The 19,107-nt window shown below is 45.3% G+C and overlaps 1 protein-coding gene across 1 annotated transcript; it reads left to right on the top strand.

Moving 5' to 3' along the window:
* The first annotated feature begins 14,073 nt into the window (after nt 1-14,073).
* LOC137028392 (piggyBac transposable element-derived protein 4-like) lies at nt 14,074-17,114 on the top strand. Its single transcript, XM_067397150.1, has 4 exons — nt 14,074-14,289; nt 14,932-15,142; nt 15,482-16,428; nt 16,566-17,114. The coding sequence occupies exons 1-4, from the start codon at nt 14,074-14,076 to the stop codon at nt 17,112-17,114; spliced, it is 1,923 nt and encodes a 640-aa protein (XP_067253251.1).
* Nucleotides 17,115-19,107: the final 1,993 nt, after the last annotated feature.

Below are 19,107 nucleotides of genomic sequence, written 5' to 3'. Positions count from 1 at the left end.
GTTTATGTTATTACTGAGAAGAAAGTGTACAGCACGTATTTACATATTCATTTAACCGTCGCTCTCAGCAGTGTGGGTGGCGTCAGATGTTCGATTACAGTATATTGCTGGTCACGCATTTCGAACTTCGCTTTACCCCTAAACGAAGAATGGAAAAGAACTTTGTTTGAAGAATATAGGGGCCTTTAGTGCAGGTGAGAACCAGAAGAGATGCTGGGAAATGGAGTCTGTGCATGAGGGTGTTACAACAGAGACACGGAGGCAGAGATATAAACAATCCAGGTAAGTTTTATTCACGTTTAAGCAGAGCACAGGGTGATGGTAAGCGGATAATGGGATGATGATAGACGAAGAGAATATAATACTGTCCTGATTTTGTCTTGCAGATGCAGATGATGGAAGGAGCTGGCGGAGACACTCGCACACACAAGCAGGTAAGTACACACGGAGAACAGGAGACGAGGGAGCTGGAGGAGACGACTGGAGCAGGTAGATATGGCGTTGTGAGTCCTTAAGGTAAGCATACATATGTTGTAGTGCAAACGAGACCGGACAGTGAGTGTGTGTGAGTGTGGTGGCTTTGTACTGGTGCTGATTGCGGTGCTGATGAGTCACAGGTGGCGGTGATCAGTATGCTGGTGATTGAGTGCGTGGGTAAGGGAGTGAGGTGGAACCTGACGTGTCTGTCACAGTACCCCCCCTCCCACGGCCCGCTCCTGAGGGCCGCGGACCCCGACGTCGTGGTGGTCTTCCTCTAGGGCGTGGGGCAGGTCTGTCTGGGTGATTGGCGTGGAAGGTCTGTAACAGGATAGGTTCAAGGATATCATTCTTGGGAACCCATGAGCGTTCTTTGGGGCCATAGCCTTCCCAGTCGACGAGGTATTCAAGCTGACCACCACGGCGCCGGGAATCCAGGATTTCGTGAACCACGTAAGCTGTGCCGTCCTCCAGGATGAGTGGAAGGGGGGGCTCGGCGGCTGCCACGTCAGGTTCTGTGGAGGGAACAACAGAAGGGTGGTGAGGTTAAGCAGTGATACATGGAATGTAGGGTGGATTCTACTGTACTGTGCTGGGAGTTGAAGACGATAGGTGACGGGGTTGATCTGCCGGATGATGGTGAATGGGCCAATGAAGCGGGGACTCAGCTTCTTGCAGGGCAGACGCATCCTGATGTCCCTGGTAGACAGCCAGACCTTCTGCCCCGGTTGGTATACTGGAGCTTCGGAGCACCGAGGGTCGGCTGTCGTCTTGCGTCTGCGCAGGGCTCTCTGCAGTTGGTGATGAGCTGAGTCCCAAACCCTCTCGCTCTCCCGGAACCAGTAGTCGAATGCGGGGACGTTGGAAGGTTCCCCATCCCAGGGGAACAGTGGGGGTTGGTAGCCGAGTACGCACTGGAAGGGTGTCAGTCCAGTTGTGGCTTGGCGGAGGGAGTTCTGTGCGTACTCGGCCCAACCCAGGTACTGGTTCCAGGAGTTCTGGTGGCCGTGACAGAAGGTACGCAGGAAGCGGCCTATCTCCTGGATCTTGCGTTCCGTCTGCCCGTTCGACTGAGGGTGGTATCCAGATGACAGGCTGACGGTCACACCCAGGAGGGAGAAGAAGGCTTTCCAGACGTGGGAGACAAATTTGGGTCCTCTGTCGGAGACTATATCTTCAGGTATTCCATAATGACGAAAAACATGGTTAAACATTAACTCAGCAGTTGCCATAGCGGTAGGTAGACCCTCCAGGGGTATCAGACGGCAGGACTTTGAGAAGCGGTCTACCACCACCAGGATGCATGTGTTACCGTCAGACTCAGGGAGATCTGTGACGAAGTCCACTCCCAGGTGTGACCAGGGTCTCTCAGGAATGGGCAGAGGTAGGAGCTTGCCGGTGGGAAGATGGCGTGGGCTCTTGGAGATGGCGCACTCCCTGCAGCCCTGCACGTACCTTCTGACATCATTGGCCATGTTGGGCCACCAGAAACGTTGTTTGAGCAACGAGAGGGTCTCATTGACCCCCGGGTGACCAGTGCCAAGTGATGAGTGGGTATTGTGCAGAAGTGGAGTGCGACGTGCCCGTGTGACGTATTGCAAGCCTTGGGGGCAACCTGGTGGAGTGCGTGTGGAGGCATTGGAGGAGGGAATGGTTTCTTCGGACCACTGGATGGGTTCACGAAGATGGACTCCGGCAGGATTGTCTCAGGAACTTCAGGCTTTTCCTCAGGGGAATGGAGGCGAGACAGGGCGTCAGCTTTGGTATTTTTTGAACCAGGGCGGTAGGAGATAGAGAAATTGAACCTTGAGAAAAACATGGCCCAGCGAGCTTGGCGAGGGTTGAGTCTTTTGGCAGCCTTCAGATATTCAAGGTTTTTATGATCAGTGAGAACTTGGAATGGGTGAGCAGCCCCCTCCAACCAATGCCTCCACTCCTCAAGGGCAAGCTTGACGGCCAGGAGTTCGCGGTCACCGATGTCGTAATTGACCTCCGCCGGGTTGAGCTTGCGGGAGAAGAAGGCGCATGGATGGAGTCTACTTGGTGTCCCCTGCTGCTGTGATAGGACCGCTTCCACTCCGGTGGTGGAGGCGTCCACTTCCACGACGAATGGGAGATCTGGATTAGGGTGGACGAGGAGGGGAGTGGTGGTGAAGGCTCTTTTAAGGGTCTCGAAGGCGTTGGTGGCTTGTTGGGACCAGGACAGAGACTTGGGCTGGTTACGGAGTAAGTTGGTTAGTGGACTGACGATGGTGCTGTAGTTCTTGATAAAACGGCGGTAGAAGTTGGAGAAACCTAGGAAGCGTTGGAGTTCTTTGATTGAAGATGGAGTGGGCCAGGACTGAATGGCGGAGACCTTCCCCTCGTCCATCCGGATGCCACTGTGATCTATTATGTACCCCATGATTTGGACAGAGGGCTGGTGAAAGGAGCACTTTTCAGCTTTGAGGAAGAGGTGGAATTGCCGTAAGCGTTGGAGGACCTCCGCAACGTGGTGGCGATGTTCGGCCAAGCTCCGGGAGTAGATGAGGATGTCGTCAATATACACCAGAACGAACTTGTGGAGAAACTCCCGGAGCACCTCGTGTATGAAATCCTGGAATACGGAGGGGGCGTTGACCAGGCCATACGGCATGACGAGATACTCGTAGTGTCCGGTGGGCGTGACAAAGGCGGTCTTCCACTCGTCCCCCTCACGTATCCGGATGAGGTTGTACGCACTGCGGAAGTCCAGCTTAGTGAACACAGTGGCACCACGGAGATGTTCCAGGGCCGCTGGGACGAGGGGAAGTGGGTAGCGGAATTTAACAGTGATTTTGTTGAGGGCACGGTAATCAATGCAGGGCCTCAAGCCTCCGTCCTTCTTCGCCACAAAAAAGAAGCTTGAAGCAGCAGGGGAAGTAGACAGGCGGATGTAACCTTGGTTGAGGGCCTCTTTGATGTATTCCTCCATGGCCTTCTCCTCCGGTATTGACAGGGGGTAAATGCGTCCCCTGGGCACTGGTTCACCCGGTAGCAGATCGATGGCACAGTCCCATGGCCGGTGTGGAGGAAGCTTGGAGGCGCGTTGCGGGCAGAAAACGTCACTGAAGGGGGCGTAGTCCGGGGGAACATCCACGGAGCGTTTCTCGACAGGGCTTTCGATAGAGGTGGCGTTCATGGAGAGAGACTTGGAGAGTGGAGACTTTGGAACAGGAAGCGCTGGAAAGCAATCTGGAAAGCAGTGGTCGCCCCACTTCAGGACTTCGCCCGTGCGCCAAGAGATAGTGGGATTCTAGCCACGGGCGCCCTAGAACCACGTCAGCGGTGGATTCCTCCAGAACCAGCAGATGTATCTTTTCTGAATGCAGAATGCCCACGCAGAGTTGAAGTGGTCCCACACAATGACGGATGTTCTTACGGCTCAGGGGTTTGCCCGTGATGGAGTGGATTTGATAGTTAAACGGAGACGGGGAGATCTTGAGCTTGAGTTGTCGACAGAGGGCGCCTGAGATGAAATTTCCTGCTGACCCTGAGTCGAGGAGCGCCACCACTGGAACAGAGGTATTTGCAGCAGTAAGGGTTACAATAGTCGTGAGTGGTTTCATTTTCTGAATGGAGGGGAAAATAGCACTCACCACGGGCCGAGGAAGACGGGTTGGGCATGTGGAGATGACATGCCCCGGAGATCCACAATATAAGCATAAGTTCAGGGTCAGCCTTCTTTGTCTTTCATTGGAGGTGAGACGTGAATGGTCGATTTGCATTGGCTCGGTGGCTGGTTCTGGGGAGCTGACGGGTTCAGACCGGCGGAGGAGGTTGGTGGCAGCCGGCTGGCCCTGGTGCTCGAGGAGACACGACTGCATATGAGAACCCACGCGGATGGCGAGTTGGATGAAGTGTTCAAGTCCCATTGAGTCCTCGTATGCAGCAAGATGCAGCCGCACGTTGGGTTCCAACCCTTGATGGAAAGAGGTGATGAGGGCTTGTTCATTCCATCCGCTGGTGGCGGCTAGCGTTCGGAACTGCAAGGCATAATCATTTACAGAGAGATTCCTTTGCTTTAGATTATAGAGTTTCTCACCAGTGGAAGAATCCTTCAGAGGTTTCCCGAAGACCTCACAGAAGTGAGAGACGAACGCCGAATATGATTGGACAACAGGGCCTTTCTGAGTCCACAGGGAGTCTGCCCATTGCAGGGCCTTACCTTGCAGTTGCGAAATGATGAACGCTATTTTTGCCGTGTCGGTAGTGTAGAGGTGCGGCTGCATCTCCAGGACCAGTTCGCTGCATTCCTCCGCCGATCCTGAGTAGGGCGCCGGTTTGGCCATGGGACTGGCGGTGAATGCTGGAGAAGGAGCGGTGACGGAGGGTGCGGAAGCTGCAGCGGTGGATGGTGATGGTGAGGATGGCTGTGGTGTGAGTGCTCGGCGCAGTGCGTCCACGAGCTCTTGAAACGGGTCGTTGGTGCTCATGCTGTGAAGTTGTTAAGGTCCGGTCTTCTGTTACAACAGAGACACGGAGGCAGAGATATAAACAATCCAGGTAAGTTTTATTCACGTTTAAGCAGAGCACAGGGTGATGGTAAGCGGATAATGGGATGATGAGAGATGAAGAGAATATAATACTGTCCTGATTTTGTCTTGCAGATGCAGCTGATGGAAGGAGCTGGCGGAGACACTCACACACACAAGCAGCTAAGTACACACGGAGAATAGGAGACGAGGGAGCTGGAGGAGACGAGGGAGCTGGAGGAGACGACTGGAGCAGGTAGATATGGCGTTGGGAGTCCTTAAGGTAAGCATACATATGTCGTAGTGCAAACGAGACCGGACAGTGAGTGTGTGTGAGTGTGGTGGCTTTGTACTGGTGCTGATTGCGGTGCTGATGAGTCACAGGTGGCGGTGATCAGTATGCTGGTGATTGAGTGCGTGGGTAAGGGAGTGAGGTGGAACCTGACGTGTCTGTGACAGAGGGGAGGACCGGTGCATTTGTGACCTGCAGATTGTTTTAAAGTATCTTAAACTTTTTCAGATTGGAGCCTCTCTCTTTGCAAGTAACATTGGAAGTGGGCATTTTGTGGGACTAGCAGGAAGTGGAGCAGCTGCTGGTATCGCCATCGGAGGCTTTGAGTTGAATCTATGTTTTTTTTTTTTGTTTTTTTTTTTAAAGCCTAATATTTACATTTATGATATTTAATAATTATGATGTGTGTCAGGAATTTATGGTTTAGCCTACAGTTAACGACTATATGGATCAATAAAACAGAAAAAATATATATTTTTCATATAAGTAACTATTATTATGGCAATATTGCATTTCTATAAATAATATTTTATTAGTGATTAAGGAATAATTTACAATTAATAATTTGTAATATAATTAATCATTCATAATGATAAAAATGTCTGATACGCAGAACTGATTTTTAATTATTATTTTATGTCTGCACACAAAAAAGTATAATTATTTATTAGAAGGATAAAAGTATACTATGCATTATTATTATTAAGGTAAAATATTAAGAATTTATTAAAGAACCAATTAAACTTCAGAGCTATTTTAATATTATTTATATATTGTTATAGTATTTATTCATATTTTAAATTAGCTTTTATTTTTACATATTCAGGTTTGATTTTAGTTTCAGTCATTTAGTTATGTGTCATTTTTATTCATTTTTTAATATTCCTATTTTTTAATATTCCTATTTATTTTTATTTCAGTGAAAGTTTTAGTAATTTAAGTACTTTAATTTAAACTTATTTTATTTCAGTTAGTTGTCAAGGCATTATTTCTAATATAATTCTAATTAGGTTTATAGTTTTTTATTTTATTTCAGCATTTGTTTTTAATTAATGAAAATATTTTTTAATAGTATTAGTGGTAACACTTTACAACAAGGTCTCATTTGTTAACATTAGTTAATGCATTAGTTGAACATGAACTAACCATGAGTAATATATTTTTACAGATTTTATTCATCTTTGTTCATTTTAGTTGTTCACATTGCAAAACTAATGTCAACTGATACACCTTTTGATTTTAATTAGTAAATTAAATTAACATTAACATTAACTTAATGAATGCTGTTAGTTTACATTAACTAATGTAGTTAACTACTTTTATGAAATGAAGCTGTAGTAGACTTAAGTTCATAGTGGGGGAAGGAAGAGGTCAGGGACGACGAACAACTGCTGACTGAGTCTTTATTGAAAAACGGTTCAACAGAAGGACTGTGCAACGCACAACAACGAAAATAAACAATCCACAAAGGGCTTCACTCCAGGTTCGGCATACGCTATCCACAAGGGCTTCTCTCCAAGTTTGGTTTACACCATCCACAAGGGCTTCACTCCACGAATCTCGACTCGACTCCGTCAACAGTTCCCCTCTCTCTCACACGCTCCTGCTTCTCACGGCGTTTTATCCTGTCTCCGTGCCAATCACTGGAATGAGAAACAGGTGTTCGTGATTTGTATCCAACCCACTCACTTACCAAGCGTCTCCCGCTATTCTCTCCGGTTGCAGACCTCGCTGAACCACGCCCCCCTCGCCACAGAAGCCTGATTGTAAAATGTTACCCTTTCAGTTGTAGTTAACAATAACAACATTGAAGGTATAATGTGTAGAAAATATCAAACCAAATCTGTAATTACATCATCTTTTTTTCCACTCTCAGGCTCTTGTTGTTGTGATTTTTATGGGATGGCTCTTCGTGCCCATCTACATAAAGGCTGGGGTATGCTTACATTTCTACCTCTCCAACCAGCATTACAGAACAAATCTTTCAAACATTGCTTATTATCACAAGATGAATGTGTACTTTATCTCTTTGGTATCATTTTTATGGTCCTTTGTTGACGTTATCTGCAGGTTGTGACCATGCCAGAGTATCTGAAGAAACGCTTTGGTGGGCAGCGTATCTGTATCTACCTCTCTGTGCTGTCCCTGTTTCTCTACGTTTTCACCAAAATCTCTGTAAGTCCAAAATCTGTCTCAGTCTTTACAATGAATGCTGAATGCAGATGAATTGTGAATGCAGCTTTTTTTGACCAATTACAAGACACTGCATGCACACATTAAGCACCAGAAATAAATTACTGAAGGCTTAAAATAAATTGTAACCAAATGGTGTACCAATTAAAAGACCAAAAATATACACTTTTCCTTATGCTTTTATATAAATTTTACATTACATTTGCATTTCAATATAGTCTATATATTGTCTATATATAATTTGCATACAGCATATTTATAAATATATCATTTGCATACAGCATATTTGCTTTATACCCACATTCCATGCGTTATTTTTATATGGTCCCTGAAGTTTATACTACAACAGAGAGTAAAGTCCAGGGTTGTAGTATCATACGGTGGGATGCTTATTGTAGCGTGATGTGTTATGTGTAATTGCCCATTCTGACAATAGATAAGTCTGTGCAAGGCAAGCTGCATTGTGACTTTAAACTTCTACAACTCCATGGTCTGTTGTGTAATAGTGTCACATAATGCACAGAGACAAACAGGAGGGATACAAGTGCAGCTTTAATGGGTTAATCCAAAACGTAATCCACCACAGGCAAGGGTCAAAATCCCCAGAGCAGTCCAAACAGAAAACAAAGAAAAACACAACAGAAGCCGGTGAAACCACGATAACAAAAGCAGAAATACACTCAGTATAAATAGACAGACACTAATGAACATAACACAAAACAGCTGGGTGCAATGAAGAGGTAATGAGTCTGGGAAGTGAGTTCTGGGAAATTAAGTCCAAGTGAAGAAAGCAAGAGTCCGGGTTGGAGTGCCCTCTAGTGGCTGATTAGGGCACTCCCACTAGTGATCATGACAGTACCCCCCCTCAAAGGAGCGGCTAACAGACGCTTCACCAGACCAAACAAAAAACAAAACTCTCAGGAGGAAGGTGGACAGGAGAAGGACCAGGGGGAGGGATGGTGGGCCAGGTCCAGAGTCCCCGACTGAGGGCCAGGGGGGAGCTGGAGGCACAGACCATGGAGGCTCTAGTGGGGTCGAAGTCCTGGCTGACTGCCAGGGCGGTGCTGGAGGAACTGACCAAGTAGGTGCCAGCAGGTCTGGGGTCCTGGCTGACTGCCAGAGCAGCGCTGGAGGAACTGACCAGGTGGGATCCAGCAGGTTTGGAGTCCTGGCTGAGTGCCAGGGTGGTGCTGGAGGAACTGACCAGGCGGGTTCCAGCAGGTCTGGAGTCCTGACTGAACGCCAGGGCGGTGCTGGAGGAACTGACCAGGTGGGCTTCAGCAGGACTGACGGCCTGGGCAGCGGCAGCAGGGCAGACAGTCTGGGCAGGCAGCTCGGTGACGGCCTCCGTGGCCATATCAGGGAGACCGGGCAGCTAGGAGACGGCCTCTGTGGCCTTATCAGGGAGATACTGGCTGGAGCGGACTCACTGGCTGGAGCGGGTTCACGGGCTGGAGCGGGCTCACTGGCTGGAGCGGGCTCAGTGGGGGACTCACGGACTGGAGCGGCATCTGGAGCGAACTCACGGGCTGGAGCGGGCTCTGGAGCAGACTCACGGGCTGGAGCGGGCTCTGGAGCGGACTCATGGGCTGGAGCGGGCTCTGGAGCGGACTCACGGGCTGGAGTGGGCTCTGGGAAGGCCTCCAGGCCTTGAGAGATGGAGGAAGTCTTCCTTCTCCTCTTCCTCCGTTTCCATGGATGAGGCGGTGGCTCTAAGCCTACCTCCTCTGTGGGCGCAACAGCGACCTCACGGGATGGAGCAGCCTCTGGAGCGGACTCACGGGCTGGAGCGGCCTCTGGCTGAGCAGGTGTTGCCCAATGGACTCTATGGGAGAGATAATTGACAAAGCCCCAAAAGTCCAAGACCTGCAGCCCCTCCATCTCCCATTGAGGCAGAGGGTCATCGAAGCATTTATTAAAAATCTCTTTAAACGCATCATCATTATACTTTAGCCCCACCGCCACCATCCAAAACCTCTGGGAAAAGCACCATACCTCCCATCCCTCCTGGCATAGAGCCATCAATGCCCGAAGTTGAGCCATTCGCTCCCTCATGGTAGATGGAGGAAGATCATGCTGCTGGATTTATTGGTGATCGTGGTTTCTGTCGCGTAATGCACAGAGACAAACAGGTGAGATCCAAATGCAGCTTTAATGGGTTAATCCAAAACGTAATCCACAACAGGCAAGGGTCAAAATCCACAGAGCAGTCCAAACAGAAAACAAAGAAAAACACAACAAAGCACGTGAATTCATCAGTTTCTCCTGAAATACATGCAAGTAAGTGGCCGGTGAACTGGGAGAATAATAGAGTAAACTTAATAGTTACTTGGGGCCACTATGTATGTCTGATATGAATAAACGTCGGCAATAGTAAATAAAGTAGTAAATACAACACTGCATAGTTGTGATGTATAACAAGCGCTGAGCGCATCCATCTCTGGCTCTGCGCTAGCCAAAGCGTGAAAGCACAGTTTGAATCTGGCAGTTATGTGACATCACTGAACATTTTAAATCCCATATGTGGGACCGTACTCTCACGGGCACAGAAATAAAAATCCCACAATGTGGGACCGTACTGCACAAAAGGTTAAGTGTTGACGTACAGCTATCTCTGACCAACTCTGCTGCTCAAGTTTGCTTTTGCACATTTCTGTCAATAAAGCCTTTTACAATTATATTTGTGAGTCACCTCTTCTGTTTCATAACAACTTTAGTGTGAAAAGAATTTGCTTAAGTGCTAGCTAAAAGTAATGTTTTGGGCATTTAACTGCATGTTAAATGCAATGTCATGTATTTTAATATATTTGTAATTAGAAGTCTGTCAAAATTAACACGTTAAGGCATGCAATTAATTTTTTCAGTTTAATGCGTTCAAAATATTTAACGCAATTAACTCAGCATCCGTTTTTCCATCATAATTTGGCTAGCATTATATTATATGATCATGCTCTTATTCACGCAAATGCTTTTAAACCATTCAAGCGCCAACACAAATGAGAATGCGCTGTCTGTGTATGTCATGTCTGTGTGACACACACGGTCTGCACAGAAAGATGGCGCCAATATTGAGTTCTCTTTCGCACTTGAATGAACAACAACACATAATTATGCCAAAATGCCCGTTTTGTCAAGTATCATCATAAGAGCAGTCTTAAAGGGTTAGTTCACCCAAAAATGAAATTTGTCATTAAAGGATTAGTTCACTTTCAAATGAAAATTACCCCAAGCTTTACTCAACCTCAAGCCATCCTAGGAGTATATGACTTTCTTCTTTCTGATGAACACAATCAGAGAAATATTAATAAATATCCTGATGCATTGGACCTTTATAACGGCAGTGAGTGAGGATCAACAGGTGTCTCCTGAGCTGAAGAAAGTGTCTCTGTCCACATCTATGTATCATAAACATATTCTGCACAGCTCCGGGGGGTTAGTAAAGGCCTTCTGAAACAAAGCGATGCGTTTGTGTAAAAAAAAAAAATAATATAAGTTTTAAACTTTCTTCGTAAGTAGAATATGGAAGGCGGTCTGGTGGAAGCTAGATATTTTACTTCATAACTTGATAAATATGGATTTTTTTTTTTTTTTACACAAATGCATCGCTTCGCTTATTTGCTATGTTTATGATGGATGTATGTGGATGGAGACACTTTCTTCAGCTTCATACCTGTGACACCTGTTCACTGCCATTATAAACTTCGGATATTTATTAATATTTCTCTGATTGTGTTCATCAGAAAGAAGAAAGTCATATAGACCTAGGATGGCAGTAAAGCCTGGGGTAATTTTCATTTGAAAGTGAACTAATCCTTTAAGTACTCACCCTCGTGTCATACTTTTTTTGTGTACAAAAACAAAACAAAAATAACAAAAATAAAAAGACTTTATTCAACAATTCCGTCTCCTCCCTGTCATTCTCCTATGCTGTTTAGTTCAGCCCTTCCAGGTTCTATTTCAGAACGGTGAATCAGTATTGGCTGATGATGTTCACGTGAGCGGCACAATGTATGCGTGTGATGCTGATGCAGGAGCCGGCCAATAATGAGTCATTGTTCTGGCGTAGAACCTGGAAGCACTGAACGTAAACAGAGTAGGAGAATGACAGGGAGGTGATAGAATTGTTGAATAAAGTCATTATTTTTGTTTTATTTTTGCGTACAAAATGTATTCTCGTCTTTTCTACATTTCTGGGCCTTGAACTGTGCAATGATGTTGCTGCTTATGTGTGGTTCAGATAACTCTCGGATTTCATCAAAAATATCTTAATTTGTGTTCCGAAGATGAACGAAGGTCTTACGGGTTTTGAACAACATGAAGGTGAGTAATTAATGAGAGAAATTTAATTTTTGGGTGAACTAACCCTTTAAATGAGTTAAATAATATCTTAAAAGACCTTAAAGAGTTGCGAAAATGATACGCACGTCAGATCGTCATGTCATAATCAGCAGCAGCAGGTCTTAAAATCACAGCAGCCTAATAAACCATTACTGTGATGTCTGTCATTAATGTTGGATTAATCTACATTTCATTTATAATTTATGCAGTGAAGACTGTAAAGTGTTTGATAACTTTATTCAATTTCTGCATATTTCCTACCTGTTAGAGGGTTAGGAAGGCCACAAGTAAATATGACATTTATTATTATGGCTTTATGTGACGATTGTTTTAAGTTCACTTAAATTAAAAGTTATTTTTTAAAGCCTAATAAATGTTGAAATTTATCGTTTTAGTTATGCTGTAATGTTGAATGTCTATAATTAATGTTTAAGAGAAAAAAAGTTTCATAGAGACATCAGTACCAATATTAGCATCAGTGATATTGGCCTTCATTCATAAAAAGATGCCATTAAACAAATATTTAAAATATGCTGTCTTTAACTTTTTTCTACATTAATTTGGAGAGTAACTCTGTAATTAGTACAATATAAAAATATTAAAACTCCAAAGTTTTTGATAGCAATTAATTATAGAAAAAATGTATGATTAATTCATTTTTTTTAATCGACTGACAGCAACTTTAAAATTAATTTCAAATAACACACTACAGTTAAAATTATAATCAAGTACATTATGTTAGTCAACACTTCAAAATAAAGCATGATAAAATCTTATTAAAACATAATTTGAAAATGTACTTTAAACTAAAACTTTTGGTAACACTTAATTTTAGTGTCCTTGTTACACATTTTATGTGCACTTAATATAGTAATAACAGTAAATCATGCATAATTACAAGCAACTAACCCTAAACCAACCCCTAACCCTAATTATATAGTAATTACTTAATATTACTCAGAACTTATTTGTATAATTACACTGTAAGGACACCTTAAGTAACCAAGCTTTTAATGCAGCATAATTATAAAGTGTACTTTTCAAAAGTGTATTTAAGAAATATAGTGACAAAAGTATACTATCTACAGTAAGAGGCCTTTTTATTCATTAATTTTATGATCTGCCATTCCTATCTATCTATCTATCTATCTATCTATCTATCTATCTATCTATCTATCTATCTATCTATCTATCTATCTATCTATCTATCTATCCCCAGCAACCACATAGTAACACCTTAGAAACCACGCTGAGTATCCTAGCAACCCCTTATCAATACCATAGCAAAACCCAATGTGGCGAGGGGGGCGTGGTTCAGCGAGGTCTGCAACCGGAGAGAATAGCGGGAGACGCTTGGTAAGTGAGTGGGTTGAATACAAATCACGAACACCTGTTTCTCATTCCAGTGATTGGCGCGGAGACAGGATAAAACGCCGTGAGAAGCAGGAGCGTGTGAGAGAGAGGGGAACTGTCGACTGAGTCGAGTCGAGGTTCGTGGAGTGAAGCCCTTGTGGATGGTGTAAACCAAACTTGGAGAGAAGCCCTTGTGGATAGCGTATGCCGAACCTGGAGTGAAGCCCTTTGTGGATTGTTTATTTTCGTTGTCTTTCTGTTGAACCGTTTTGATATTCAATAAAGACTCAGTCAGCAGTTGTTCGCCATCCCTGACCTCTTCCTTCCCCCACTACGAACTTAAGTCTACTACACTGGTGCCGAAACCCGGGAAGGAAGACGGTGAGCACGTCGCCATGCAATCTTCGTCCTCCTCCACATTTGCGGACATCATCGCGTCCCTCGCGGTCCTGCACCACGAACAACAACAGGCCCTGCTGGAGTTAAGAGGCGACCAGGAGCGGTGTTTCCAAGCCATTCTGCAGACCCTGCAGGAGGACCGCGAGGCGTTCCGGAGCTGGATTGACCGGGAGGTTCCCCGGGAGCCCACCGAACAGCCCGCTGTGCCTGTCCACCTGCCCTTAAATAAGATGGGCCCACTGGATGATCCAGAAGAGGGGGGCGGCGAACCCCTTCCAGCTGCCTCTCTCTCTCCCTCTCTTTTGTCCCCGAGGGCGGGGCGGAACGGGACAGGCACCTTCCTACGGACCCAGAGCCCCGCCCAGGGGGGCGGGACTCCCTGCTGCCGGGACGGACCCCGCTCCTGCTTCTCCCCTCTCTCCGCGCCATCTATTCAGCCCACTCTATGCCACTGGAGCGGCGGGCAGGTCTGAGCCGGCCTGTTGGCGGTGTGGGGATCCGGATCATTTTGTGGATAAATGTCCGGTTATGGAGGTCGGGACGGTGATCCGGGTCCCCGACGATCCACAGGCCGCCCCTGGTCAGGCTGGCGGGTACCAAATACCTGTGAGTATCAAAGGGGGTACCTATCAGGCTTTGGTGGACTCGGGCTGTAACCAAACCTTTGTCCATCAAAGCCTGATTTCATCTGGGGCATTGGATACAGGCCGCATGGTTGGGGTTCGGTGCATGCACGGGGATGTGGTAAGATATCCTGTAATGTCCGTCATAATTAAATTTAGGGGACAAAAGCATAGTGTTGAGGTGGCAGTTAACCCGCACCTCCGGCATCCGATAATTTTGGGGACGGATTGGCCCGTGTTTAATCAATTATTGGGATGTTTATGCTCGGATGCCTCTTGGGGGAAAAGAGCGCGGGGTGAGCAAGCGCGAGTACAGGTGGGAGAGACTGATCAGAGGCCGGAGAGTTCTGCTGCAGGGGATCTGAGTGAAGCCGGAAGACTAATTCTTCCGGAACGCGATGATTTTCCCCTGGAGCAGTCTCAGGATGAGACATTAACACTAGAAGTCCCAGAGATTTGTAACCCTCCTTTAGCCAAGTGGATGCTAACTGGCTAGTCTTTTGGCTATCATTAGCATCAATTCATGTGTAAATGTGGTCATTACCTGAGCAATCAGCAGGGGGGTTGGGGGTGTGTGTGTGAATGGTTGCTGGTGGCTTGTTTGTATGTGTGGGGGAGAGAGGGCTGCTAAAAGCAGAGAACTTGATTGACCATGTCTCACATTGGCATGTAGGGTCTTGCCCAGGTGTAAACAGTTATGAATTAGCACATCTAATTGCATGCAGCTTGCTCTCAAATGAGAGGTAATTCCTTTTGTGCTGAGGTGGATAAAATCTCACTGCACATAGCCTACTATTTCAGTAAGAATTCTGTGGTGTACGAACCTCCTCTCCAAGAAAAGAAAATGCAGAGAAGACTCACCACTCAGCAGGCCTTGGAAATGATCCTGAGTGAAGTAAACCCTTGTGACTCAGATGGAGAAGACATAGAACTTCAGCCGGATTCGGACTCAGAGCTGTCTGATCTGTCTTCAGGTTAAGTTTAATTTCATATTATTTCCTATTTCATTTCAAACCAGTAAGTGGAAAACACCAAAAAAGCAGAGTGGAGTGACATAAATATTTACTCTGCCTTTTTTGTATTGTCCACTTTTTTGTTTGTACTACTTAGCAGACATTCACTGCCATCTGAAGTGCAAAACATTATTAGTTGTTTCTTTGCTTTAGTTGTATCTTTTTTTTTTAGGAAGATATTTCAGACATTATTCCGATACAGAGAAGGAGAAACTGGAATTATTATTAGTATCTATGCATGCATTTGTGATATCATTTGACTTTTCCATTGCTCACAGTTTGAATTTGTTCACACTGCAGATGAGGAGACTGCTCCTCAACCAAAAAAGAGAGCCCGTTTGGGGACTGACCTGACAGAGACAGCGAAAGATGGCACAGTGTGGCGTGAAGAACAGGTGGGGACGCGTCTCCCTTTCACCCCAATCAAAGCATACGCTGCAGATGGAGAGCCAACGGCTAAGGCCAGGAAAAGTATCTCGAGTCACCTTCAGAGCTTCCTGTGTTTCATCACTCTTGACATGCTTCATAGCATTCAAGAATGGACTATTCAACATGCACAGGAAACGGAGCATGTTCATTGGTTCATGGCCCTCCCTGAACTAATGGCATTTATTGCAATTGTCATCTTGCGGGGGCTTACCAAGGTTCCATCACTACGTGACTGCTGGTCAGCAAACCTGGGAAACCCACATAGCATTGGAACAATGCCGCGAAACCGCTTCCAAGACATCATGCGACACCTACGCTTTGATGACAGGTCCACCCGGAGTGATCGAGCAAAGACTGATAAGTTTGCTGCAATTTCCAGTGTGTGGGGATCATTTGTCACCAATTGCATCACATCCTACAACCCTGGTCTACATATCACCGTTGATGAACAGCTTTTCCCGTCAAAGACTCGCTGCTGTTTCCTGCAGTATATTGCAACTAAACCTGACAAGTTTGGGATCAAGTTTTGGGTGGCTTGCGACCTAAAATCTAAGTACATTTGTAATGTCCTCCCATATCTTGGCAAGGACCCTAGTCGTCCCAGTGGAGAAAGACTGTCTGAAAATGTAGTGATGAGGCTGATGGAACCATTCCTAGACAAGGGCAGAAATGTTACCACGGACAATTTCTTCACATCGCTGTCACTTGCGCATAAACTTCTTAGCCGGAAAACCACCATCCTCGGCACCGTCAACAAGATTCGGCGGGAAATCCCTCAATCCGCTAGACACACAGATCGCAATGAATTCACCACTCAGGTATGTTGCAGGTCTTTTGTGGTTCTATGTTTATGTGTTTCTAATTTTTAGAATCAACACCGCCAAGTGTGTCATTGTGTCATTGTGTCATTGTGTGTAAAAGTGCTATGAAAATAACAATTTATCTTATTTATTAGGTGTTTTCAACCACTGCTGCTACGCTGACGGCGTACGCGCCCAAACGGAAGAAGACCGTCTACATTCTTAGCAGCATGCACAGCGTGATTCAGACTGATAATACCACCAAAAGGAAGCCAAACACTGTCACCCTTTACAACACCACAAAGTGCGGCATGGATGTGATGGACCAGATGGTGCGGGAGTACACTGTCCGCACAGGGACACGGCGCTGGCCAGTTGCCGTGTTCTATAACATGATTGACATGGCAGCACTGAATGCACATGTGCTGTATCAAGCATGCACCGGAAGGCAGGAAAGACGGGTGGACTTCCTGGTGGAGCTTGCAAGAGAGTTGGCTAACTCTCATATGTGTGCGAAGAAGGCAAGAAAAGAACAATTGCTTCGGACACAACCCTCCACACCTAGCCCTGGAAAAAGAGCCATGTGTCAGGTCAAACACCAATGCAAGAACAATCATGCCACTGTGCGATGTGTTCACTGCTACAGATACACATGTGGTAAATGCAGACCGGAGATACCATGGCAGTGCCAGGATTGTGAGTGATTGCTGGAATGTACTCACTCACTTTTTAATATTATTTGTAAATATGTGTACAAATGGTTGGTTTCTTTATTTTATTTTGTACTATTTTTATCAATAAATCTCAGCAACAAAGGAAAAAAAAACATGTGTGTTGATTTCTCCCTAAGATGGCAAAGTGAAACACAAGTTTCCTTGAAGTGGCTCAGCATGGCCCCACATTGTTTACATAACAAAAGCAACCGTTCACAGCTGATTAAGGATATTAGCCTAAAGCCTTCCAGCCCATCGGCTGTCCTGCGGGTTTTATAGGTAGAAAAGCCAAATGGCTGCTCTCTGGGACTTCTAGTGTTAAAACATGCATTTGATAGGGTCTGTACAATTGATGGTCAGCCTCTCCAGCCTGGACGTCCGCTTGCTTACCCATATTTCGCGATTATAAAAGATAGGTTGTATCGAGTGACCCAAGACACTCACAAAAGAAGATACAACCCAGTTATTAGTGCCAAAGAGCCGCAGGGAAATGCTTTTCCACGCGGCTCATTCTAATCCGATGGCGGGGCATTTGGGACGGGCATGGACACTAAAATCGTCTCATGACCCGGTTTTTCTGACCGGGCATTCACGAGAATGTACGCAGGTGGTGCGCGTCTTGTCGTGAATGCCAGTTGGTGAACCCACCGGCCACCCTAAAAGCGCCATTGCGCCCGCTTCCATTAATGCAGGTCCCCTTCGAGAGAATTGGTATGGACCTCATCGGGTCATTAGAACGATCAGCAAGGGGACATCGCTTTGCATTAGTCATTGTTGATTATGCAACACGATATCCTGAAGCAGTGGCTCTCCGCAACATTTCCGCTAAGAGTGTTGCGGATGCACTGTTTCGCTTAATCTCCCGGGTGGGGATTCCAAAAGAAATCCTCACTGATCAAGGCACGGCGTTTATGTCACGCACGTTACGCAAACTGTACGAATTATTGGGCATTAACACTCTGAGGTCTGAAACGCGCCGGCGCGTTTTGCAGGTTTTTTTTCACATTGCAGCAAAACAGACTTAAAATACTCCGTCATTTTTTGTCATAGAGACATAAGTAATATATCAATTGAAACTATAGAATATCTTCTTTTATTTATATACACTCAAAGTAAAAACAAAATGTTGTGCTTTTTGTAAAATAAAGAAAACTAACATGATGCGTGATCTGTCCTCTCCCTCTGAACGAAGTCCAATCTGATAGTTCTCAGAAAATGAACTGTAACTTAGTGAATACTAATCACAGAAAAATGTAACTTATGTCTAAAAAAAACGTTAAGATGTCAGGTTTTAAATCATGTAAGTCAAACCAAAAACAAACCTTCTGTGTTTATGTAATCTGTATGAAAAGAGAGCCATGTCAGAAATCTGTGATTCAGCTCATTACCTGCTAATGCGGCCACGCCCACAGAACCAGCGCTATTCAGACGCAAATTCAGAGGCAATACATACATTCATTGTCTCAATCGTGTATTTATTGTCTTGAAAAGTGTTTATCTGGATGTAAAAGTCATGGTAAGCGATCTCTAGAAGACATGCAGTTAGTTCCTGTTTACTTTTCTTCTATACATGAAGTTTAGATGAGTTTTTGTTTCTTTAGCGCCCTCCGGCTGCAGTATGTATTGGAAACTCCATTCATGGAATAGCCTCTTCTTCTTTTTGATGAATTTGTGGACTAAAAATACACAGGGCGCCCTCCGACTTCAAGGATGAATTGAAAACACCAGCGCTTATAGTAATGACAATGAATATTAAATTAATATAACTCCTCTGTATAGAAAATTTACATAAGCATATGAGAATCCAATATTTCTCCAAATGTGCATGTCACGGATCTCATGAAGACGAGATAGATCCAATTGCAGCAAAAGGTGTTTATTGTGGGCAAATCCAAAAGGCGTAATCCGGGGTACAGGCAAAGGTCATAATCCATAAATAGACAGTCCAAACATGAAACAAGAAACACGAAACAAGAAACTACAA

The sequence above is a fragment of the Chanodichthys erythropterus genome, chromosome 10 (assembly GCF_024489055.1).
Source record: "Chanodichthys erythropterus isolate Z2021 chromosome 10, ASM2448905v1, whole genome shotgun sequence".
NCBI classification, from domain to species: Eukaryota; Metazoa; Chordata; class Actinopteri; order Cypriniformes; family Xenocyprididae; genus Chanodichthys; species Chanodichthys erythropterus.
Note: the sequence above shows the minus strand (reverse complement) of the source record. Positions and strands in the feature narration are given on the sequence as shown.

Excerpts from the sequence above, each read along its gene's own strand:
- LOC137028392 (XM_067397150.1), top strand. The coding sequence starts at position 14,074 with ATGGAGGTCGGGACGGTGATCCGGGTCCCCGACGATCCACAGGCCGCC. Across the intron at positions 14,290-14,931 it reads GGTGCATGCACGGGGATGTG|GTGGATAAAATCTCACTGCA; the intron begins GTAAGATATCCT and ends TTTTGTGCTGAG. Across the intron at positions 15,143-15,481 it reads GCTGTCTGATCTGTCTTCAG|ATGAGGAGACTGCTCCTCAA; the intron begins GTTAAGTTTAAT and ends TTCACACTGCAG.